A 26,946-nucleotide genomic window follows, 5' to 3' on the forward strand; every position below is an offset into this window, starting at 1 on the left:
AATCATCGCCCCGCCAGACACGGCGCATGCGCACAACTGTTGCAGCTCGGTTTCCGGCGCGCCGCACCGCCGGCAGCAGCAGCTGCTCCGCACCACGTGGCTGCTCACGTGACCAACCACGTGGCTACGTGGCGGTGGCGGCGTCGCCACGCCGTGGCTGCGCAGCCACTGGCACGTGCCACCGCCACGCCGAAGGCTCGAAATGCTGCCGTAATGTAGCTATCGCTACAAAATGTAAAACAACAAAGTGTATGACTAAGGTATGCTTCTGCACATACTTGTCACCTGTGATGTGGAAATCGCACAAATTGTTCAATATGAGAGCTCCAAGCGCGTTATGTTAGGGGTTATTTTTAATACTATGACGCAGTCGGCAGCCCCTAGTGGTTCATGTGAAACATGGTAGTGTTTCTTGGCGTGAAGGCACATCTATAGTTTTCCACGTCCAATGAACTGCGAGTACACGTCTGTACTGAGTCGGCTCAGAGCGCAGCACAAGCTGCAGGCAATTATTCTTCCAAGCTGTCCACTGAACACGTAAGCTGCTGACGCACGTACATCAGGTGAACTGGCAGCGTAAGGCAGGCAACCAACAAAATGTACACTACCAATCACGCATTTGCGCTTTCGCACTGCCCTTCGCTGATGTCCTGCTCTCAAGATACAGGAAAAGAACTGTCTTGTTGGGATAGTCTAGGTTGGGTCTCATCGCTGGCTGCATTAAAGTGACAAAATTCATGGCCGCAATTGTGTTCTGCGCATTTCATCCTGTCTATTGTCCAGATAACAAACATCCCTTTTAATGAGGCGTAAATGCTTTGGGCAGTGAGCGCAGTCAGTCTGATGATGATGGTATAACGCATTGAAAAAGCCTTGTACCCACATAGCCTGAGCATATTTCAGACATCAATAGTAACATAGGTCATATTATTGACTTACAACTGTACATGTTTTTCCTAAGTTCTGTCTCTCAGCCAAGCACGGCCAGTCAAACATGGCCGCAAATGACACAGTTCATCCTGCACTTAAATCCCAACTACCCTACCTACACTTCAAGCAGCCGTAAAACTGATATACCGAAAGCAGGATGGCGTAAAATAACCGTAGGCAGCAAAAGACCCTGTATGTTTGCATGATAGTAGCTAATATAATTCAGTTCAGTTCAGGACTAGACTTATATAGGGAGTAAAATTCTACTCTGGTTACTTGCACATTTAGCTTGCATGCTTCGGGAAAAAGCTTGCAGAGGCTCACGTGGCATTGCAATGATACCTGAACTTTCATTTAATAAATGAACAGTAGCAAAAATTTTTTACAACAGACGATATAAAAATATCTTAAAAGTAGTGTATTTTTTCATAGAGTGCTATTGCCAAGTACTATATTTTGTATATTTTGTATGGTTTACAAGGACAAATAACTAATATGCTACGATAGAATCGAACCACTTCTGAGACAAAATCCCTAAGCCCAAGCGTACTGTGTGATAAACTACAGTATAGACTAATTAGAAATTCACACTTAGAAATGTCCTTATTGTGCGTTGACTTACTTCGATTTTATCTCCTCAATAACGGCTGGGTCGTCAGTAGCAACGAAAACTCTCCTCTCTATGGTCTCCCCTTTCAGCGTCAGCCTGTTGTAAAACTCTTCGGCATGATGCATGTATTCGCTGACAGCGTGGTATATAGCCTCCCTCTTCTTGTCTGTACGTCGTATGTGTATCCTGTGAAGGAAGAGTCTTTATTAAAGTTTTAAACCTGTAAATTACTGGAATTGGCATTTACATCAGTTGTGACTATATGTGCAACAAGCTGCATCATCAGCGGATTTCTAACACAGCACCAAAATGATGGACAGCCAAAGGAAATGAACGTAAACCACAAAGAAACAGTGCAAAGATGAGCACTGCACTATCGAGCGTGCAGTGTCAGTGTAGTGAAAGAAATGAAAAATAAGTTTGCTTTCGTCATGCCAATATTTATTTATTCGACAATGAAAACAGCAGCCAGGGATTTCTTACGATTCAAACTGAACACCTAGCATAATTTGAGGACAAAATTGCTAATTCAGTTAAAAAACAGCTGAATGAGTTCAAAGATCGGTTTCTGCTATCCACTATGATTTTAACCATAGGCTACATAGGTGTTAGCATACATCAAAGGCAGTGAAGTAACTGAAGCTGCATGTCAAATCAAAATCCGCTTTATGACAAATTTTATTGGCCATCACCTAGAATGTAAAATAAGAGGAAAGAAAAGCTTGAGGCTTATGGCTTATGGGGGTTCACCACCCAAAAGCAACTCAGGCTATCAGGGGTGCTTAGTGAAGAGCTCCGGAAATTTTTACCACCTGGGGTTTTTTAACGTGCATTGACATCGCACAGTACACGGGCCTCTAGAATTGTGCCTCCATCGAAATTCGACCGCCACGGTATTTACTTAGCAAAACAAACTCAGCAGCATTACAAGGTTCTGTAGGTGTATGGTTTAACAGTCATTTTCTATATTCACTATGACACAGAATAATTGATTAGAGTACTTGATTTTGCTGATCCCTAATCAGAATTAAGCATTAGTGCTGCATCTCATCTATCACCTAAATGCTTCGAGCAGCTGCAATTACATAAGTGCTGAGAAACATAAATAATGGCAAATGATTATTCGCTATTGACGTGGTTCAAAAACATTTCAAAGCCATAAAAATTATTCCTGATTTGAACAATTTTATTTGGCACTACTGCTCATGAACACGCGCTTTCCAAATAAACTCTACTTATTCTGTAATAGTAAATACTTTCTTTTTGACGTTTACGCTGAAATGAGTCCCACCATAAGTGGATTCGTTTTGGACTGCATCACTGTTCATGTACACAAAAGGTATATATACTCACCCTACAATTGGATGCTTATAACCACTATTTTTCTTGAAGTCTTCTATTGCCAGCCGTGTTGTGTTCTGGAGTCGTAAAATGTAGCTGACAATCTGTCCATACCACCAAGCGTAAGGATCCGCATGGTTTGCAACCAAAATTTTCACAATAGATGCAGGCAGGTCGATAATCTTGCTGCGATATTTAATTCCTGCAAAATTGGCATATTAGGCTGAACAGTAAGCACAAGGTAGAAAAGCAGCACCATGCAAAAATACTGTTCAAATATGTGCAACAGAGGAAAACACTAATCGCTCGCATCAGTACCTCGCAGTGTTCATTCGCCTTTGGCCGAGGCTTATGAAGATCGTCTTCAAGATTAAGACTTTGGTTTATGGTTTATGGGCGCTTAACGTCCCAAAGCGACTCCGGCTATAAGAGACGCCGTAGTGAAAGGCTCCGGAAATTTAGACCACCTGGGGTTCTTTAACGCCTACTGACATCGCACAGCACACGGGCCTCTAGAATTTCGCCTCCATCGAAATTCGACCGCCGCGGCCGAGATCGAGCCCGCGTCTTTCGGGCCAGCAGCCGAGCGCCCTAACCACTCAGCCACCGCGGCGGCTCGATCAAGACATTGATTTGAGCTAGTTGGTTGTAGCATGACATGGCTTACACAAAAAGCGTATTGGCGCTAAAAGACGGAGACAACACGCACACAAGACAGGACATGACGCCGTGTACTGTCTTGTGTGTTTGTTTTGTTTGGTTTACAAGGGTTTAACATCCCAAAGCAACTCAGGCTATGAGAGACGCCGTAGTGAAGGGCTCCGCAAATTTCGATCACCTGGGGTTCTTTAACGTGCACTGACATCGCGCAGTCACGGGCCTCTAGAATTTCGCCTCCATCGAAGTTCGACCGCCGCGGCCGGGATCGAACCCGCGTCTTTCGGACTTGTGTGTTTATTGTCTCCGTCTTTTAGCACCATTACGCTTTTGGCGTAAACCGTATCTTCAAGAGTATTTCTAAATGAGTGCCAAGGTGCAAAATATTTTCTGGAGAAATCTTGTACACTTTATTCACATCGCAAATTATTTTTATTTTTTATTTAGGATAGGAGATACTGCAGTCTCGGATGGCCAAACAGGTGGGAGCATACAGATGCAAATTTTATCATAGCATTGCTTTCAGAAGCATACCTGTAAGGTGAGCTTGGCTCAAGAGAAGCAGGCACTAAAAAATGGCATGCACAACGGCTCATCAATAGCACAAAAACTTATCAGCAGAACAAAGTTATGATAAGATTTTACATTCGGAACAACGGCTTAAGAACAAAAACGATAGACACAGTAAAATGCTGAATACGGAACGGCGCTTGCGCATAAGAATCACAATTATATCACAAATAAATCTCAAACGTGCATCAAGATTGAAACACAGTGGTTGAAGCACACTCAAAATTTTCCCAAGAAAAAAACTGTTGCATGCAGATCATTCCACTCGGTTATTGTTCATGGGAAGAATGAAGGTGAACAAATTTGTGCGCGCGGCATATGGGAGCAAATTGTGGACGTGACGATGCCTGGATCAGCGCGATGGAAATGTCGTAATATGAGTGTTTAAGATTTTGGCGCTTTGTGCAAATGGCAAGTAAAAACTTATGTCGTGGAATTTTTCTTCTGATTTCAAGAGTGTGGATATTATTGTCTGCGAGGACCATTGAAATAGAATGCGTAGCGCCGTATTTATTAAAAATAAAACGAACTGCGCGTCTTTGAACCATTTCCAGCATTTTATTGTCTTTTCTGTAGAAGAGATTCCACGCAACTGAAGCGTACTCGAGTTTTGGTAAAATAAATTCTTTATAGACTTGGAGTTTTCATTGCGAGGGTGCCTGTTTTAACTTCTGTCGCAGAAAGCCAAGCTTGCGTGTAGCCGAAGCGCAAGTGTTTTTAATATGTGCACGCCATGAAATGGTGTTAGTAAGTGTAATTCCCACGTATTTATATTCTTTAACTTCCTTTACGGGGTTTCCATTCTCTTGGTATGAAAAGAAATGGGGACGTTTTTCTTTTTGATACGAAGCATCACTGTTTGTTTTCGGAGTTTAACGTCATACACAACTTCGCACGCCATTCATTAATTCGTCAAACTGGTCAATATATTTTTTTGATCTTTATCGCATGTTATATATGGTTATAAAGAAGGCTATCATCTGTAAACAGGCGGATATTGACATCAGGATGAATTTCACTAGTTATGTCAATAACTTATATTAAAAAAATAGGGCCTAAAACAATCCCCTGCGGAAACTTCGATGAAACTGATAACGTATTGGAAGAAAACTCTCTTATGTCGACAAACTGGGTGCGATTTGAAAGGTACGCATTTATCCACTTTATTATGAATGGAGGAACACCGAAATTTGCAAGTTTAGTCAAAAGCTTGCTATGAGGGACATGATCAAAGGCCTTGCTAAAGTCGAGGAAAATGTGGTCTGCCTGGCCAGATGAATCAAGAATTTTAGCGACTTCATGGACTATTGTTACAGGTTGAGTTCACGTTGATAATCTCTTTCGAAATCCGTGCTTGAAAGGAGACGACAAATTAATATTTTCCAGAAAACATTTGAAAAAAATGTGCAGTGATATGTTATAATAATTTAAAGCACGTAGAGGTTAAAGATATAGGTCGGTAGTTTTTCATCAAGAGACGATCACCTTTCGTGTGAACGGCTATAACACGAGCAACAAGCCAGTCATCCGGTACAACTGCAGTACATAATGACAAGCTAAAAATGGCCACTAACACATGGGACACAGGTTGGGCATAATGGCGAAGAAAGGAATTTTCCCCTGTACCCCTAAGTGGTCTTAGTACCAAAATTGTTACAGAAGGCAGATGCTAAGGGCAGGTAAAACTTTGAGGACACGGTGGTCCCATAAGCCAGGTATGTTTCAGCGAACACTTTTCAAAATTTCAGAAAATAGGCTTTTTATGGTAAAAGTACGGCTTTTGAGGTCTAGTATTACCAGCGCTGGTGGACAGGAGAAAAGCGGGGAATCGTCTTAAATACTAAGCTAGCTAACAAGTCTTTAATAATTAACTTTTTAACTAGTAGAGTTAGGCGCCCAGTATGAACTAGAGATTTGTAGCTGGTCATTAGTAATAGCCACATCAGTTTTTAGAATTTCCAAAACGCGATCACCCTCGTCGCTGTGGCTGAACAAAATTTCGCTGCATCGGGCAAAGTATATCTGCTTTCAAAATCATGCAGGAAAAGCAACTCCTCCAGTGCATGTAACTAGTAAAAAAAAGCCAAATTTTCTTGAGCCACAGTGCCAAGGGTAATAGCGGTTTAGAAATTCTGAAGACTGCTATGGCTATTACTAACGACCGGCTACAAATGTGTAATTGCAACTGGACACCTAGCTATATATGTTAAAATGTTAATTATCAAAAATTAGCTAAAGAGCTTACTTAAGACGACTAATCGATTTTATGTTGGGCGCCAACACTGGCAATACTATGTTGCAAAAGCCGTTTTTTTTACCATAAAGAGCCTTTTTTTATTATTAAAGTGCTCGCTGAAACACCCGGTATACATTGCAATCTGAACGTTATACGCTGGAGAAAAGGAAGCAATTGAGGTTCTTCATCAGAATATCACCATCATGTTTATGATGATGATTTCTTACCGGGAATACATGCGCTTTGTCGGCACGCAAAGCTGCTTGCGCTCAAGAACAAGATCTTCGGCAATTTAATCCTAACCTGTTTATGTAGCACAAGTCTTGGATGCAGTATGCTTAGTTGCATGTTTGACTTCATGGCCTAAGCCTATAAATCATAGGGGCTTTCTGAACAAACTACATTAGTAAATCATACCGTTGACATTTATAATTCACGATCAAAATTTAACACAAATTTCAGCAATCTCGCCACCTGACCAGCGTACATGTGATCCTCAATAATTAGCTTGCTCACATTTCTAGCCATGTTAATATACAATACAGTGTGTTTCAAATTGTTCAAACATTTTTGCTTTAAAAGTAAGCGCACAGTCGATTACGTGCAAGGCGGACATTGCTTATCGGGAACCGAAACTTCTTATTTTTGCTTTCATGGCAAAGTGATATCAGGAAATGGAAACGTAGAAAATTTATAAAACCCGAATCGGCAACGTGATTCGAGATACCGAACGCAAAAATAAAGATGACACCGAACACTCCATAAATGGGAGGCTCATCCGCTTTCTGACGATACCACGGAATTCAAGGATTCGAATGTAGGAATCTAGCAGGTAAGGCGCGAGAATTTTTTTTTTGGCTAGGCTTCAAAATATTGACGTAATCGGCGGTTAAATCAACGACAATGTTAATGTTTCTTTTCAAAGTGACGGAGCATAGCGGAGCTCAGTGCTGACGTCACGAATGGTGAGAGTTTAAATTTCCGCTAGTTTCGTCTAGTCCCTGACCTGCCCCATTGGACCACACCAGTGGTATCGGTTTCCTCCCCGTACAAGCAACCTTTTGTGCGTTGTAAATGTACTGCCGCCACAGATTACGTCATCATGCAGTCCTGTGTCCGTCGCTGTGTGGAGAGGTGAAGCGTTCACATTCTTTACTAGGAAGTGTAACACGTGTTATCCTATCTAGTTCGAGTTCTAAAACTTCTTCAATTTAAGTAGGCTCTCCCATGTTGCGCATTCATCGAATGGAGCTGCTGCACTTGGTGCTGCAATGAAAACAGTGTCAACAATTTTCAAGTCATATAGGACATGAGCTGTATCCGTATTTCCTGCACTAAATATTGAAGCGACGTAATTTGATGAATGCGCAAGTTAGGAAAGCCAACCATATGATTATTCAAACGTGAGTTTTTCGCGCAAGATATTTTGAAGCATCTTGCCGATTGCAATGTCGGCTTTGAATTTTATAACATAATCTTGTGCCCTGAAACCAGCGATTTAAATGTCCGCTATTTAAATTTAAACTATTTATAATTAGAAGAATCATGACTTCTAAGAAAAAACTCTAATGGGGATCATACTACTCCTAATATAGAAATTGACTACTTCCTTGCATGCGATAACGATTTATGCGCAGAAAGATATGCAGTCCATGCAGCATCTAATCCCATATACATCCCAACTCCGCTGCAGATATATGAATACCCTCTTACCGGGAACCTTCGATCTGTTCTGGGAAAGATAGCGCGAGATGCAAGGCACTATGGGCAGAGGGTTTGTGTACTGTGCCACCTCCCTTCTGTCACACCCACGTGCACGGACGTTTTATAGAACGAAAGTCTCTCATGGCTCATCAGCAGCGAAATAACGCTTTGTTGACCACAAAAGTTGCCACGAAAATTCAGTGTGACGTCATCGTTGTCCTGGAAGCGGAAGTGACGTCATCAGGTCGAAGCGAAGCCATGACGCCAGCTAAACCGGAAGTTACAAGATGGAAGGGACCTGGTGGGTTTGTTAAAGCGGTTTTTTTTATATGTGCGCGCATGTCGTGCGGTCTTTCCCAAATGCCTTGACTCTAGGCATTTGACCTAAAGGCCTTCATCGGAAAAGCCTTTGAGACATAACTACTAGTTAGAAACTTGTAGTAACCAGTAAACAGATATAGTTAACTTCACGCCGGATGACACATAGGTGGTGCCGCATTCACAGCATATAAGTACTCTAAAGCGCCCTCCGTAATTTCACGTAACACGCGTTTCCTGAGAACCTGCGCAATATCAGCTAGCGCTGTCGAAAAGTTCTGTTTATTGATCTGAAACAGCCGATGTAAGCCTTTCAGGAGAGACCCTCCATAGGCCGCCCTACATTCTTCTTAACAATGCTGAGAACAATAGTGAACAAAGACTGAATAATTCTAATAATTAAGACGGTGAAAAGAGCAATAGCGTCGCATTGCTTGGAGTCTTCTTTGAAAAAGTCGTGCCCGCATCAGTTGCAGGCTAGCTTCCAGAATCAGGTGAGCCGGCTTTCGGCGGCTGGGTTCCCCTGCTCAATGTTGACTGCTGTCTGCGAGACCCTTCTAAAAAAACTTAAGCAAGGAACACGAAGAAACTCCGGAGAGGTTCGTTGCAGGTCACAGAAGCCGTTGGTGGTGCCTTACTTGCACAAAACTGCTCACAACTTGAAGAAAGTGGCCAACAGGCATGGGGTGAGTGTCGTTTTTTCCGCCCCCAACAAGCTGAAAAAGCTGTGCCCCCGTATTTGCAGCCCAAGAAAGCGGGGTTGCCAGTTAAGGCACGAATCTCCATTCATCATGTGTTCCACAGGAGTGGTCTATGCTATCCCCTTAACGTGTGGGAAGACCTATGTTGGCCAGACTGGGCGCTGCATCAACGAGCGCTTGGGGGAACATGCCCGCAATTTATCAGATTTAAAGGATAAATATGCACATTTGGTTGCGCATATTATGGGTTGCGACGGATGCGAGGCACGATTGAGTCAGACTAAGATTCTTGGCAAAAGCTCAGATAAGAAGGCACGTGAATGTCTGGAGGCTTTTTACATAAGGAAACTTCGCAATAGGTGTGTCAGCACCCCATCTGTTTCACTTTTTTCGTCCGAGTTCGAATTTTTAGATGCCGCCCTTAAATAATCTTTGTTAATTTTTTTGTTTTTGTTTTGGTTACCGCTTGCTCATGTGTGCTCGCTGTGATGGTCGCTTAGATTTCTTTACCTTTCCTGCCCTCCTCCTTCTTCTTTTTTCAGTGAAATGTCGCCATACAAAGGCGCTGCCTGGTTTCAATAAAATTAGTTGTATGTTAGCGCTTTGTGTCTCGTCCTTGTCTTTTCGTGGTTTGCATGCTCTGGCGCTATTTTCTTCAAATCATGAATAATTCTTGACGGGTAATATAGCTCAAAAGACGGGGACAGAAGACACAGAAACCGTACATATTTCTGTCTCTTTTATCCCCGTCTTGTAAAGTACAGTACGTCTTGTACAGTACAGCCTTGTACAGCACTGTACAGTACGAGCACTATTTTTTTTTCTACTGAAATGCCGCAATTACTAATCTTTAAAAATGGGACTTGTCATCTCACTGTGCGGGAGAGAGTAGAACAAATCTACCAGACCAAAACTAAAGGCAGTACGGGACTCTGTGCTCTCATGATGCAAAAAAATAACAGCGCTCTCAGAGTTGCGAGCCCTAAATGTTTAACGACAAGGAATGAACAAAGGGTTTTGTATATACCCCGATATTTTACATTGCTACGTGCGCTTCCCCTTCAGAATAGCGCAAAACGAAATTCCATTGGCTGAGAAAAATTTTAAACTGCGGCCTTTACACACTCACACACACACACACACGCACACGCACACGCACACGCACACGCACACGCACACACGCACGCGCACACACACACACACACACACACACACACACACACACACACACACACACACACACACACACACACACACACACACACACACACACACACACACACACACACACACACACACGCACGCACGCACGCACGCGCACGGACACGGACGCACGCGCGCACGCGCACACAACAATTAACGAAACCAAGAGGACCGGGTTCTCCAGATGAGGGTTAGGACAAGTAGTCCAGTACTAGAAATGAAGTTCAGAACAATTGCTTTGGCGCTGTTACCCGCAAGAGTATATTACCAACTCGCCCGTTTGGAAGCTGTATTATTGAACTTCTTTTTTAGTACTTCCGGCTATGCTACTTGTCCAAACCCTCACGTGAATAACCTGGTGTGCAAAACTCGTGAAGCTTCATGGTATGCAAGACAACGCTTGTGCCCGCCTCGTCTTCCAGCGATGCGCGAATTCCTGTAACCATCCAAGGGCCGTTATTGCCGAATGTGCAAGATCCCGTCATCAGGATGATGGCACCAAGGCAGTTTTTTCTAAGACCGCTTGCCGGTTGCCTGCGACCACAGCGGGAGTCCTTCCCAAGACCAACGCGTGTTCCGTGATTGGTGCACGACTTCGGATGAGTACACGGAATTCTTACGGAGTACGGTACGACCGTAACTTCCTTACAAAAAATGTTCTTGAAATGGGGCCGAAGTTCTGCGTTGACGCGCACCTGCAAAAGGTGGAAAAGGCGACTCTTGCTGGATCAATTCCTGTTCTTGTGCAGGACGATTATCAACCTGTATGCATCGAGGAGAGTACGGAGGTTTTGTCCGGAACGCCGACTACTGTCTAACATACGGAGTGGTACGGTGCACTGGTGAACCTCCTAGTCTGAATCCGTTTATGACTGGTAACCGCACATAATCAAAGTTGTTTTGTTGCCTTGCGTGAAACGAGGTTTTCGGAGAAAGCGATAGATGCCATTAAGAACAACGTTGTTCGGGTTTCGCAAAAAGCACAGAGCGTAGAAATAAAGCATTGCGCTTACTCGAAGATTTGAACCTGGAACGTCTTGAAGCGGAGTGAATAAAGCTTAAAGCCAGTTTGAAGCTCTTCTCAGCCAAGAGAAACAAAGAGAACCTAATTTCGCACTACTGTGGCGGAGAAGGCTACTTCGCAATCCGAAATTTCGGGGTATCTATAAACCATTTGGCATCCCTGGTCATTAACAATCCTTCTATGGTGGCAACTCTAACAGCGTAGGGAATTTTTCGCTGCATGGGAACCCTAGGCTAGTGTACTACCTTTAGTGTTGATGTGGTAGATTTGTTTACTCTCTCGAGTAAAATGAGGTGGTGAGTGATGTTTCTTTGTTTATGACATTTTACAACGACGAATAAAAATTTATTTCACATTGTGGCATTTAAGTAGCAAAACAATAAAAAACAGTGCTAGTCCTGTGTTCTTCCCGCTTTCGCCCCCACCTTTCGCGGTGTTACACTGGAGAATGTATCACCAACTCGCCTGTTTAGCACTTGAATGCATAATAATAACCGGTTGGGGGCAAACAAAAGGCTTAGTAATTTTCCGACTAAGTAATGGAAGGGGAGTGAAATGAAGCAGGGAAAAGAATTGCAGGGGGCACTCAAGCTCCGCCGTAAGGGTATGACGCGTTAGCGTAATAGGTTAATTCCCATATATGCAGAAGGTGATCCTCTGCTTTGCATTCATAGATCCCTGTGAGCCCTCATACGCTTCCTGACGCAGTGGTACAGCGGTCAAGCGATGCGCTACTGCCCTGCGATGGCAGGTGTCCCGCAATAAAGGTCACAATAGAGGGGCACACACCAGCCCACTGGAGTGCTACTTTAAAGCGAGCGAATCATACAACACCCGGACAAAGCTGCCTCTTTGAATGATGTCGCTCAGACCACTAACCGTGATCGCGGCCGTGATCGTCACCCCTGACGATCGCGTTCTCCGTGTCCACACCATCACAAGCGGGGCCGGCGAGAGGCTGGAAAGTCCTCGTCCAGCCATCGTCACCAGGGGCGTAGCTCCACAGCGTGCTGTTGAGGACCACCGTGCGACCCATCTGCAGGGCTGCCACGAAGCACCAGAGGACGTCGTGGACGGCAGACGCTAACCCAAATTGGTTGTCCAGGAGGCATAGCAACTTGGGCGCCGATTCACAGTCGCTCGGATTCTGGAGGGCAGAGATACGTGGACAGGTTTGTATTATTGCCTCTCAGGCACGTAACAAGGTCAGAATATCGTGAATAAATGGCGTCGCCTTGCTTCATGATCTGTGCGTCATGTACCCACAATCATCAAATTCCTATTCTGTACAATTACTCTCTTGTCAAAATACGTGTTCTGAACTCCTCACAAGCCTAGCCGCCGCGGTGGCTCAGTGGTTATGGCGCTCGGCTGCTGATCCGGAAAAACGCGGGTTCGATCCCAGATGTGGTGACAGAATTTCGATCGAGGTGAAATTCTAGACGCCCGTCAATGTCAGTGCAATGCAATGTCAGGGCACGTTAAAAAAACGCCATGTTGTCGAAATTGCCGGAGCCCTTCACTACAGTGTCCCCCATAGCCTCAGTCGCTTTGGGACATTAAACCCGCATAAAGTACCATGACAAGCATGTATAGCATTGTTCTCAAAAGCATTCCGGATTCTGAGCAGCTTCTTTCTCAGAATCATTGCTGAAGCCTTGCAGCTAAGTCAATTTCAGCTCCAGGAGATCAAGAAAATAAAAATTTAAATGATGCTCAGCTGCACGGTGCGATAGGTGCAGCTTTAGTGCCTTGCTTATTATAACAATTAAAGAATAACTTTCCTCACCTGAAGCCGTTGAATTGTTTCCAGAACATAGTTCCGCAGTTTGCGCATGTTTTTCATGCTCTTCCGAACAGTTGGATGAGTTGTTTTGATAACCGCAATATCCGCTTCCATGACTCTGTAGAGAAACCACCGCACACAAAGGTCTTTTTATAGGAGGAAGTGGTACGTTTTGTCACTTACATTGTTTTCTCGTGCTGCCAGTTAAAATAAAACTCCAGTAAATTTCCTAAAACAGGTTCACGCGGAGAAAAAAAATAAATTGAATTCAAAATAAGCAGAGCACTCCGCGTGAAAAAAAACTACATTTAACTAGATTAGTTCCACCCTTCTTACACACATCAATAATAACGTCAAATACAGGGGTCTACCATGAAATCTGCTTAATGTAGGTTGCTCTGGCTAATGCAGTTATATCTATCAGCATTGAGAATTTTTTTAAATGTCGCATTTAGAGATGTGCTCATAAATGGCAACAAGTCACCGTGTTCATGGCTTTTGCAACGAGTTGCAAAAATGCTCCATTACAAGGGAATCAGAAACGTTGGTCCATTGAAATCTACATGTTATAAAGACCAACTAAGCTCGTCTGGACAACATACAATTCATGAATCCCTACTCCTATGTCGCAACGCTGCGTCGGCCGTCATAGTGCATTGGAATATTTCAAACATGGCTTCGCCATATCATGGTTGCTAGGAGGTCCTCTTCATTCATGTCACATCTTTTACGGGATTAAGTTGAGGAAAAAAAGACATACAAGAGAGGTGAGAGCGGTTTGACAATATTTAGATCGCGTGCAGAACAGCAAGACAATGCCGAACGGCAGAGGTGACGGCGTCCTTCGCGTTATGGGTGGAAATGGTTATTAACGAGTTAGACACTCCAGCGTGATCTACTCGCTCAAAGAATGCATCTTTTTTCGTCAAAAAGCTTTAAAAATTTTGGTTGACTTTTAACCACGTCGACAGTTGTGCTAGTAAATACTGATACCTTGAAAAACAACTGTGATCATGGGACGTTTTTCCTGCGAGCGCGTCAGTCATGGGAGTAAATGCTTTGTGCAAGCCTACGCGTCATTGTCTAAGCTGGCTGTGAGCAGTCCCTCGTGCTCTACATTTAATCGGACAGCTTCCGTCGAGCGCGCGGTAATATTCCATTAAAAAATGGCCTGTAGACAGTGTATAAACTTTTTGTAGACTTTATTGCTTTCTTATAGATACTTATTTTTATCTATTCATAGTCTATAGACGGTCTATAGCCAAAAGTCAACAAAAATTGTATGGTCATAAATCTATAGATTGTCTATAGACTGTCTATATGAGTTGTATTGCCTATGGACTGTTCTCTAGAATTGGTCTATAGTGAGTCGCTAGACTTCATATACAGAAGTCTGTGGACAGTCTACAGACTGTCTGAAGAAGTTTTTGTAAGGGACGGTTCACGTAGCCCTTCGCAAAGCGCCAAACAGAAGAGTCGCTAAGCTTCAGTTTCATAATTCACAGACCTATGGAGTCTGTGAACTGTCGTAGCGATACTAACAAAATCTGGCCACCAAACACTGTAATGCGTCATTGAGCTCCATTTTCCTATTTCCCTAACTCTGTTACGTTCAAAGAAAACTCGACCACGCACGTGCGCACGCCGACCGCCATGTGCGACGTGGCGCTCTGCTCAGTTTGTTAACGCCTGGATTTTTCATCATGAACGTTTACCAACTAGCTCAGTTTTCTGCCCTAATGCAACTAATTTCTAGTACAGTGAGCAAGCGCTGTGTCCCCTCTGTGTCGTTGTTTGTTAGCGCCTGGATTTTTCATAATGAACGTTTACCAACTAGCTCAGTTTTCTGCCCTGTTGCACTGCTCAGACCGCTTGGCGGGTCGACACACTTCGATCAGGCCCACATCGCTCCGCTTCTGGAGGTCTTCAAAAGAGCCATACTAAGTGTTTCGCTTTGTGCCCCGATGTGCTGCCAGAAGAGCGAGGAGGAGGGGAGCGGACAGGCAGGGGCCATGACTGAACCAGTCCATGAAAAGGTGTTCGACTTCTCCGAGCATCATCATCATCAACCTGAATACTCCCACCGCAGAGAAAAGGCCTCTCCGACGTCTTTCCAATTAACCCTGTCCTTTCCCAGCTGCGCCCATCCTATGTCTGCAAACTTCTTAATCTCATCCGTCCACCTAACTTTCTGCCGCCTTTTGCTACGCTGTCTTTCTTTTGGAATCCACTCCGTTACCCTTTAGGACCAGTGGTTATCTTACCTTCGCGTCACAGACCCAGCCCGAGCACATTTCTTCCTCTTGATTTTGACTAGGAGGTCATTTTAGGCAGCGGTAGCGAAGCATACTGGACTTGAACGCGACGTACTTTGTATTAGTGGCATACATTTTTGTGTTTCAATAGAGTATACCTTGCGCCTCCTGCCGCTGCTGCTGCTGCCAGAAGTATATTGTGATGTTTTCGTGTCTTCCTTAATTCCCTTTATGTTTTTGAATACTCGGTATTACCCTGTAGATGCTAACTGAAATATGAATGGAAAGGACCGAGCAGAGCTTGGTGGCTTTGGAGTAACTCGTGCAGAGCAGCAGCCAAACAACATAAAGGAAGTTAAAATTTTTACAGACCTGGTCACACGACTTGGTGTATTTGTAAAAGAAATGAAGAGGGACGTAGCAATGGTGACGAGCTCAAATGCCGAGATGCGAAAGGAACTTGGCCACGCTTGTGAGTCGATGAACCACATCAATGTAACCGTTGAGGATTTCAGAAAGGACGTAGAAGTCTTCCGCCGAGATAGATGAGGTGAAGCGTCGGCAACGAAGCAGAAATTGAACGGCTCAACCATGAGCTAAGGCAAGCCATGAAAGAGATCGTGCAGCTAAAAGAGTGTAGCAGGAGTTTGAATGCTGAAATCCTAGGACTTCCTGTAGTTGAAGATGAAGACCTGCCGAAGACGGTCGAGTCCATTGCGCTCAACCTCGGAGTTTCTATCTCGGAGGGGGACATTGATGTGGTGCACCGCGTGCAGTCGAATGATGATGATAAACCTAATGTTGTGTTTAAATTTTGTACAAAGACTGCCCGGGACAAGTTGATTGCTGTGGCTAGAAAGAAATGGCTGAATACTGGGGATCTGGGTTTTGAAGGTGAGGAACCAGTGTACATAGTGAACACCTTTGTGCAGAAACAAAGCTCTTACTGAGCAGAGCCCGAAACCTCAAGAAAGACAAAGATTGGAAATACATCTGGGTAGATCAGGGCAAAATCTTGATGAGGAAATTTGAGAAGGCGTTGGTTCTACATATCGCTTCGCAGGAGGACTTGGCGAAAGTCGATTAAGTAATTCAAAACTAGTATCTCGTTTTGGAAAACGAAATGACGTACGCCATTTCTCAAATAGACGAACTGATAAATAATGAAAAAACCGTTTCGATTCTACACAGTAATCTCCGAAGATTACGGAAAAGTCAATGAGTTGACCGCGTATATTTCGCGCTATAGTTGTACCATTGATTTAATTGCTGTGAGCGAAGCATGGCTGAGAGAAAACCAGTCCATCTTCACTGCAGTGTATAAAATATCCTCATTCCCATGTGATTCAGCTGCTAGGGGAGGTGAAGTAGAAATATCTGTCGGAGATAGCATCGCATTTCAGGTTTTGTCTAGTCTCTGTCAGTGAGAATGTTATAGGAGCACTCTTTATCAAACTTACAAGTGGCTTAAGGATGTGAGTGGTGTATCGCCACCCAAGTTCATCACTGACGTGTTTCACTGAGAAGTATGAAACATCCCTTGCCCTTTTGTCGCATGGGAAAAAATTAAAATTCCTATTGTCGAATACTTTATTATTGACTTGACCTCAAACACAGAAAATGATTGCACACTCTTGTTGCACTTTTTGCACATGCAAAATTTGATTGCTGAACCTACCCGTATTACAACCAACACAAGTACACCGATTGATCATGCGCTTTGTTACATAGATGACAGTGTTTTTTGCTGGTGTATGCTCTGACCTCATTGCTGACCACTTGCCCATATTTGCTGCCATGTAGTCTAGAGATACGAAAGTGTTGGATCAGAACAACAATGAACAGCGCAAAAAAAATAAACCACGCCTTTCTTCGTAGCTTGCTAGAACAAACAGACTTTTATGCTTTATATGGCAGTAATGTTGACACACAGAATTCAACAATTTTAAAACGAAAGCTTTACTAAGCCAGCCAGCGAGCCATTTCGGCCCGTCGCGCACTTCAGCCGTATGCCGTATGCCGTGTCCGACAAACGACCATGAGCCGTCGTTGCCTAGCAATGCCGCAGCCGCGCTCCAACGGATGGCGTCGCCGCTCGCTCCACCAGATGTGCTCCGCTGGGGTAGAGGGGGAGGAGGTGTCGCCTCGCGGGGTGTATATATATATATATATATATATATATATATATATATATATGTGTGTGTGTGTGTGTGTGTGTGTGTGTGTGTGTGTGTGTGTGTGTGTGTGTGTGTGTGTGTGTGTGTGTGTGTGTGTGTGTGTGTGTGTGTGCGCGTGTGTGTGTGTGTGTGTGTGTGTAAGCGCGCGCTTCGCCTCAGTGGATTCTAGTCATTATGGAGAGCGCGAAAGAGAGGCAACCACGAAAGAACGAAGCGAGGAAGAGACACCGCGCTCAAGAGCTGACAGAAGAACGCGGCGCACGATTCTAGAAGCGTCGTAACGAAGATGCGGCTAGAAAAAGTGCCACATCGCAGAGTCACTCTTCAACTGCGGAAGAAGCCGGTTTAAGTTCTCAAGAGCGTCGGAATAAGACGCTACGTAGACAACGTGCCGAGGAAACAAAGCTTTCACAATTCAACCAGGGTTAAATGGAGCTAAACCACGGCCAATTTTTCTTAATGCTCTTCAAAACATAATAACAAAAACTACTGAAAGCGTAAGTGTTTTTACAAAATGCAAGAAGCCTTTTGGCCCCGTGGATGATATGATCCATTCTTGAGGACTTAAGAAAAAATAGTACTGGTATAAGATATGGAAAGAGAATAAAACGACTACTACATGACCCAATTTAAGCGCCTTAGGAATAGTCCAGTATCCACGGTGAGGAAAAGGAAACAGGAATTTTATTCTTTTCTCATCGAGCAAGCAAACCGCAATAGAGCAAAAATGTGGAATGTCGTAAATGATGTCGTCTGCCTTAGCTCTAAGCAACACGTGCAACCTGATGTGATCGATCAGAATGTAGTGGACACTTTTAATTACTACTTTGTAAATATAGGCCCTTCCTTCATTACTATCGTCAATCATATCAATAATTATTATCTTTTTGCAGCATGCACCTAAGTGGAACTCATTGCTATCTGTGAGGACCTTGCAGTTTCATCCGCACAGTTAGGCATCAATTTCATTTGTGCTGCATCTTGCCATCAGTGGATGTAAACAGCTGACCATGAACCGGAAGACGAAGAAGAGCATCACTTCAACTCGTGTGCTCCTGGATGTTGAATGCGTGGTGTGCTGCACCCCCAGAAATTGTCGTTAAACAACTTTAACGTTCGAGGCGTTTCGAAGGCAGTGGACGCTATAGAACATCACTGCGTTTATCAGGGTGATGACGATGCTGATGATGATGACGGTGACGCCTCGAGCAGCAGCGGCAGCGATAAAAGAATCATAAAGCAGCCCCGAACTAGCCACAAGGGATAGCGCCAACCGGTGGTGAACAGTAATATATTTTACCCATAATATTGTTTGAAATAATGAAGCGGAAAATAGCGCTTTCGACTAAGGCCCGCAACCCGCCAAAATGAAAAATAAAAAGTGTGGCCCTTGTTTGCCCGTATGTACATGCTAGCTTCTTCCCATATCATGCTTGCTTTCCCTTCATATTTCGTTCACCTCGTTGTCTTTTCCTGTGCCCCATTTATTTCCACGAGCTACAGGTCATGCGTTTAGGATAGTCGACGGCAGCTTCCGCCTTTATCACTCTTTTTTTTTCTTCCGTTTTGTAGCGGTAGCTACACTACGCCACCTCTTCGAACCTTCAGTGCGGCCACCGTGGCCACCCCTGGTCTAGTGGTTAGTCACGCGGTGCGGAGCAGCTGATGCTGCCGACGGCACGGCGCGCCGGCGAAACCGAGCTGCAACAGCTGTGCGCATGCGCCGTGTCAAGTGGGACGAAGAAGAAGGAAAGCCCTGAGAAACGGAGCGGTGGGAAACTGACTTTGCAATTCGGATGAGCGAGTTCCACTCGGCCGGATGTGGATATCGCGTCACCCCATGTTTAACCAGAGCTAAACCACAGCCAATTTTTTTACTTCTTTATTAAAACTACCACAGCTAATACTAGTTGTATCTCGCCCCTTATCACCCACTCCGTGGGAACACGAATCCCAAGAATGTTCAGATATCACCCACGTTTATCGTGCAGTGCACATCACCAGGAAACAAAAACTGGTTGTGGGTAGTGCAGCAAGAAAAAGAAGAAAGACAAAGTAGATAACGACACAAACGAGCTTTTAATATTGCTGGACAACCCACAATTACTACTATTACCAACTCGCCCAGCCACCAAAACCTTCTTCAGACCGAGGACTGCCTGCACCTCGTGCGCATATTTCCGACCACTCAGGGAGGGAAGTCTGCAGTTGCCGGCGACAACACACTATACCCGTAGACGCCGTATCCCCTCATAACGTGCCACACGTAGCTCACTGCTATCAAAGCCGTGTTGAGCCTAGCCATTCATACGAATCTCACGCTCCTGATTCATGCACCAAGCCGCGTTCCGGTTACTCCTCGGCGCCATTGAATCTAGAGGAACAATCGCTCCATTTATGGTCACTGACATCGAATTTCGGGTCTTCGCTGTACTCTCTTCGGAGACCGCGTCGTTGGAGGGCGCTGACAAGCCTACCTGAGGTACTCGCGTGCTTTAGCCAGTGTTGTGTTCAGCCGTGTCTTGTTTATGCCTCTAGATGCCCGCAAATTGAGTTCGAGGAAGTCCCGCATTCCGGCAATATCCGCCTCGAGCCTGGCCAGCCTCTCCATGTGACGCTCTTCATTGCCTGGCGGGAAAAATAAATTAGTTCGGTTTAAGTACCCCTGCAGTAGGTACAGAAAAGAAAGGAGCAAGGCAAACTCAGAATAAAAATCAATAATGGAGAAATGTGCTTTCATTTGCAACAGCTGAGTAGCTCGAAGGTCTTCCGTTGGGAAAGGGTGGATAGGGGAAGGTTCCGATGTTAAATGTGCCATGCTTTCGTGACGTCCGCTATGACTCAAAGAAATCGGGTGAAAGCATCTGATGCTTGAAGTTTTCCTTCTTCCCATGGGGCTCCGCCAGTGGCGGTTCCAGGTTTATTCCTGCTACATTTATTCTTTTTTTTATATATCGCGAGAGCGTTAGAGCTGACGTTCGGAGGAAAAGTCGCGGCGTTGTCCCACTAATTCCGGATTGTTAGGCGGAGCATGAGACGTCACATCATAGTCAACCAATGAGAGCGAGCCACGAAGTTATACAAGGAGAACAGAGAGGTTGGCAGAATGTCAGCTGCGCAGCAGTCAGAACTAGTGCTCCTGATTATGCTCCCGCGGGGATATATGCTCCCTGCGGGAGCATATACAGGAACATTAGTAAGAACGAGCGAAAAGCTTCCACTGCTCTGCGGTTGACCCGTCAAGTCACGTGACAGGGTGCATGACGTGACTCAATTCGGATGCGTGCGTACAGACTGATGCTTGTTAAGTTGCGAAGGAGGGATAAGCGACTTCTAATGTTGTCGCGTTCGGATTCCTAAGGGTTGGTCAGGAGTTAGCAATTCTTTTTGCCTGACAGCCTCTGGACAATGGTCGCTGAAAAACCTTCAATATAGGCGTTAACTTTGCAGCGACGTGAGGGAGTATGGCGGTGCTGACATCACTGTAGTGCAGCATCCTTATGTACCTATCTGTAAGCGCGGAGTTTTCTGTAGCGCCCCCAGGAGGCGATGGAGGTGTATAGAAAAAGAATTACTGGTTTTTTTCCCACAGTGACGTTAATACGCCTTTCAGAGCAAGCATTAAAGAGTCGTGTTGCAGACCTTATTTCCTCACCTGTTAGCATTGTGGCGTCGAAGAACTTGCCAGCGGTACATGGCCGTCCCGCCCCTGTACACGCGACTGCATATGCTTCCGATGAACTGAAACAGATCGGAAACATTAAAGGAGGCTCCAAAGTACCCGGCACAAAAATTCCTTGCACTGGTACTGTCAAATGATAGCAATCGTTAAAGAGGCGTTTCATGCTGCATTTAAAGCGGAGACGGACGTAAGCAGGTTGAACGGTGGGCACTTCCATTAGTCCTTTTGGAAACAAAATATAGAGAGAATCATCATTCGCCTTGTAACAAATCACACGTAGCGCACAACAGTTTACCTGAAAAGAGGAATTGAGGAAAGTAGATGGGATCTTTGCTTTCCAAATTGAATACGGTACTGGTGTCTTCCAGGTTGGGAGCCAGGTAGGCTATCATCTCGATTGGCGACGCAGAAGACAAAGCCCTGCAAAGATTCTAAGGCACTCTCATCTCCAGAGTAGACACATTGAGCATTCTCGGCCTTCACCTCCAATCCAACGGACGAGCGACCGTCCCTGAACAGTTGCTTCAGGGACAATACACAGGTGGCGCACATGATACACCGAATCTCCAAAAGGCACTGGGAGCTACACCATGGCACTACACCATGAGAATCTTGCAAACGTTCCTGATCAGGGGTGTCACGTTTCACGCATCAGCCGTTCACCGTTCACCGACTGAGCCGAAACGACCTGCAGCGCCTCAATGTCCTCCTGCGATCGGAGGTACAGAGAGCCGTAGGAGTGCCCCAGTAGACATAGGCCCACTGCTTGCTCCAACATAGCCGTAGACAATACGGCAGCGGAGCTTGTGAAAGTCAAGAGGACCAGCCAGTGCACATCATACACCGAATCTCCAAAAGGCACTGGGAGCTACACCATGGCACTACACCATGAGAATCTTGCAAACGTTCCTGATCAGGGGTGTCACGTTTCACGCATCAGCCGTTCACCGTTCACCGACTGAGCCGAAACGACCTGGAGCGCCTCAATGTCCTCCTGCGATCGGAGGTACAGAGAGCCGCAGGACTGCCCCAGTAGACATAGGCCCACTGCTTGCTCCAACATGGCCGTAGACAATACGGCAGCGGAGCGTGTGGAAGTCCAGAGGACCAGCCAGTGTACATGATACACCGAATCTCCAAAATGCACTGGGAGATACACCATGGCACTACACCATGAGAATCTTGCAAACGTTCCTGATCAGGGGTGTCACGTTTCGCGCATCAGCCGTTCACCGTTCACCGACTGAGCCGAAACGACCTGGAGCGCCTCAATGTCCTCCTGCGATCGGAGGTACAGAGAGCCGTAGGACTGCCCCAGTAGACATAGGCCCACTGCTTGCTCCAACATGGCCGTAGACAATACGGCAGCGGAGCTTGTGGAAGTCCAGAGGACCAGCCAGTGCACATGATACACCGAATCTCCAAAAGGCACTGGGAGCTACACCATGGCACTACACCTTGAGAATCTTGCAAACGTTCCTGATCAGGGGTGTCACGTTTCACGCATCAGCCGTTCACCGTTCACCGACTGAGCCGAAACGACCTGGAGCGCCTCAATGTCCTCCTGCCATCGAAGGTACAGAGAGCCGTAGGAGTGCCCCAGTAGACATAGGCCCACTGCTTGCTCCAACATGGCCGTAGACAATACGGCAGCAGAGCTTGTGGAAGTCCAGAGGACCAGCCAGTGCACATGATACACCGAATCTCCAAAAGGCACTGAGAGCTACACCATGGCACTACACCATGAGAATCTTGCAAACGTTTTTGATCAGGGGTGTCACGTTTCACGCATCAGCCGTTCACCGTTCACCGACTGAGCCGAAACGACCTGGAGCGCCTCAATGTCCTCCTGCGATCGGAGGTACAGAGAGCCGTAGGACTGCCCCAGTAGACATAGGCCCACTGCTTGCTCCAACATGGCCGTAGACAATACGGCAGCGGAGCTTGTGAAAGTCCAGAGGACCAGCCAGTTCACTCGTCTTCGTAATTCAAGAACGGGCTTTGCCGTCCGCCACCGACTCGGGCACCCAGAACAACCAACCGGCTGCCGCAGGGGTCGCAAGCCAACCAGCCCAAACGCGCAGCTAAGATCTACGTTACCTCAGTCACGGAAAACATGCACCCCAAGCTACTCGTCGACAGCAGAAAAGCCGTAGTCCGTGCACACCTGCGCCATTACAGCACCGACTGAAACGTGCTGTATGTCAGCGGGGAGACCTACCTACTTGGCACAGAAGCTCTTGGCGTCGCTGCGGTTGTTGAATGCGTATGGTACTAGGCTGCTTGCCCAAAAGATGTGGGTTTGATCCCGGTCGCGCGGTCGCATTTTGATGGAGGTGAAATGCTAGAGGCCCTTGTAAGGTCTGATGTCAGGGTATGTCGAAGAACCCCAGGATGTCCAAATTATCCAGACCTCTCCATTGCGGCGTTTCTCATAGCTTCAGTCGCTTTGGGACGTTAAACCCCATAATATAATAAAATAGAGTACAGAATCTCTGGGACTAGCGGTCATGGACGGCACCGGATCGATAAAGATTGCGGGCTCCGTACGGGACACGAGCTCGAGCACGACGGCGAAGGACACCGCCATAGCAATAGCACTCGCATACATACGCTACATGCACACACATGTGGTGGACAACTCGCCATTGCTACATATAAAGTTATTGTCGACTAGCAGGCTGCGGGCCGCACCGTCGTAAAAATGTACTGTCGCTTAGGCTGGGCGCGCGATGTACCCCCATAAATTCCGCGCGCGCTATCTATCTAGGCAAACGCCCAAGCTGCTAAGCACGCCGATCCACCATGTACCTGTCCGGTGTCGGCTTTATACCACTGCGGTAGGCACGATGTTTCTGGATAGAGGGTCTGCCGAAGTACATATCCATAAACAGGTTGTAAAGAAATGCCTCGCTGAAGAAAAGTGCCGCGTATGCGTGTTCGCCTTTCATTCTGGCCTGACTGAACGTCAGGACCATAAGAGCCATTGAAGCCGGGGAAAGGGTCGCGCTTGTCATGGAGTCAGAGTGAACTTTGAGTGGTTGCACTAGAGGGGAGGTGTGCGGAGGCGTAAAGCTGGCAGAGTGCGACTTAATTTATCGTTCTCACACTCTGACCACCCGCCGGAGTTGTCAATATTGCTCTGTGTTGTAAATAAGTGAAATTCAGTCGCGATTACACATCTGGCAACGCGCGGGTTCGATCCCGGCCGCGGCGGTCGAATTTCGATGAAGGAGAAATTCTAGAGGCCCGTGTGCTGTGCGATGTCAGTGCACGTAAAAGAACCCCAGGTGGTCGAAATTTCCGGAGCCCTTCACTACGGCGTCCCTCATAGCCTGAGTCACTTTGGAACGTTAAATCTCTCATAAACCATAAACTATAAACATCTGGTAATGCAGACAATCAGCGTTACCAATCAGGCGAACATCAAAGCGCAGAGAGAGACGCAGCCCCTGCAGGCTGTCTACCCGATTGGCACGAAATATCTACGGGCGCAAGCCAGCGCATTACCCGCCATGGGACACAAAATTGAGCTGTCAGTATATTATATAATGTCATGGAAGCTATTTTCACCCTGAGCAGGCTCCGGCTCTTACAGAGTTGTCCGTCAGCCACAGAGTGATGTCTTCCCCCATAGTAGCCTTTAGTCAAACTTCCTGCAGTCGTCTTATTGAGAATGATTTTCTTCTGGGACACGCCCATAGCAGATGGCCAACATCCACATCAGGGGCGAGCGTGCATCGTGTAGGGCATATTCTAGACACTATTTCTTCTTGGGAGCCCCATCAGCAAATCACCAATGGAGTAAGGGCCGCCCCAGCCGTAATTCTTCTAAGGGGCACTTCTTTCAATCTGGTTAAATTACGAGAGAGCGGGTTAGTGCATAAGGGAATCGGGACACGTGTAATACTCATTAAACAGTACGTCAAGATGAAAACGTTGATCGGCGATCAAAAGGGAGGATTGTTGCGAGCGCGTTGTGGTCGGCGTCTAAGAGCGGCCGCTCTTCTCTGGGCAACGCCCTGGTCAACTTCTGATGTCCAGCCTACATGGATGCGCTTCGTTATTTCATTGTTGAGATCATGTATCTCTTCAGCGATACTTTTTGTCTTTGCAGCTCTTTAGAGTTGCCTAATAGCCGCGCACGTGTAAAAATGGGATTTTTTTATAGACACGCAGTAATACCCCTGCAACGGGGGAAATTTAACGTCATTCCTATCGCGTGACATTCGTTTAAAATGACATTTGTTTGCCTCAACACGAGAAAATGTAAATAAATTCTATGAAAACGACATTACGAACCGAATGAGTATGTGGAACCAATTCACTTGCGCTCTGCGAGCAGATGCATTACATTGATACGTGAGACGCGGTGAAAGTATTCATCCGAAATAAATTACAAAAGCTTCGCAAGCATTATAACACAATTTCGCCGACATAATCTTGCGGTCATTAATTTACTCATACGAAACACGCGAAATAGCACTGCGAAAAGAAAACTGGCATTGTTGCTACCAGCCAAACATGTGGTCGGGCGGCCATGTTTGTTTTATGCTGAATGCTGCTTCATGTGCACACCTGCTTCGGCTGTGCCGACGGTGGCGTTGAAGTGCGCCCTTGTCACTTGTCCTAGCAACTGTCCATAAACAGAAGAGCAGCAATAACATTGTGTCATTGAACTTCATGCAATGCGTTGGTTGTCTATCGCGATGTCCGCCATATGCCTTGCCTCTCGACTCTGGCTTGGCTGATGATGGCTAATCGTGTTAAATGAGTTGCGGCATTTGTGCTCACAGGCTGCGCACAAGGCATTCGAAAGGTCAGCAAAGGCTCCTATGCTGGTTTCGCGCAACTTTCGCAAATATTGAAGCGCAATCTGAAATATCTTATCCGGGCCAAGTTTTGTCCATCGTAAAGTCGACATTTAGAAATGCCTTTAGTTTTGGCTGTGTAGCAGCGCGTAAAAAATGACACTAGGTTGAAGTAATATCAGCCGATGAAAAGGTGTTAAATTATCCGCGTGGCAGTGGTATTATTTTTAGCCCTCATAGCATCACTGATAGCATAACGGTATCATCATATGGAGATCCGAGTGGTCAGAGACGTATTTCTGATGTGGGATTAACCCAGTGTGTGCCGGGCTAGTAGTAGTCGTTCCACAGCCGTTGTCTATGACCAACGTATCCTTATAAGCGATACACGTTTCAAGACTTATGCCAGCCGAAGTTAGGAGCGCCGACGTATATTAACGACACTGTTCAGTCGTCTTGATTGTAGCTATTGTCGCGTACGTCTATGAAGGGTGTTCTGTAATTTTTCACTCTTTGTGCTGTCACGTCATTGAATACGGCTGCTACAGGTATGACGTTATTTCTCTTTAACTGTGTTGTTACCTCTCGACGTTCAGCAAGTTCACTCCCTGCATACAGCTGAGCATATATTTATATTTTCGAGTGCCGTCCCCTGTCGGCTTGTCAACTGAAGGAACTGAGCCTGGTATAGAAATCGAGGTTTAAGCACTCAACGTACAAGACGTCTGGCCACCTAAGTCGGGCCCCTCCTCTCCTAAATGATGGGCGTTTGATCAAGTATGGCGTGGCCACTACTGCGTTCTTTAACCTGTGGAGTCAATGTGTTTCTGTGGCAGACATGAATGCCAAGCCCAAGGGTTCTCATGAGCTCGTCCACTCCTTGTAATGTCTAATTGCCAATTCTGAGAGGGACACTTTTACCTGCTAATTTATTCCTTCCG

General features: G+C 45.8%; 1 protein-coding gene across 1 annotated transcript in view; it reads right to left on the reverse strand.

Moving 5' to 3' along the window:
- LOC144109919 (alpha-(1,6)-fucosyltransferase-like) overlaps positions 1 to 26,946 on the reverse strand; it is a 43,573-nt gene that overhangs the window by 7,317 nt on the left and 9,310 nt on the right. The window contains exons 4-9 of the mRNA XM_077642689.1: positions 21,168 to 21,253; positions 19,990 to 20,140; positions 13,084 to 13,198; positions 12,174 to 12,441; positions 2,894 to 3,083; positions 1,553 to 1,726 (exon numbers count right to left, since the gene is read on the reverse strand). Of these exons, the coding sequence (XP_077498815.1) occupies positions 1,553 to 1,726; positions 2,894 to 3,083; positions 12,174 to 12,441; positions 13,084 to 13,198; positions 19,990 to 20,140; positions 21,168 to 21,253 (984 nt within the window). The remainder of the gene's footprint in view (positions 1 to 1,552; positions 1,727 to 2,893; positions 3,084 to 12,173; positions 12,442 to 13,083; positions 13,199 to 19,989; positions 20,141 to 21,167; positions 21,254 to 26,946) is intronic.

This window comes from Amblyomma americanum, chromosome 11 (genome assembly GCF_052857255.1).
Source record: "Amblyomma americanum isolate KBUSLIRL-KWMA chromosome 11, ASM5285725v1, whole genome shotgun sequence".
Taxonomy (NCBI): domain Eukaryota; kingdom Metazoa; phylum Arthropoda; class Arachnida; order Ixodida; family Ixodidae; genus Amblyomma; species Amblyomma americanum.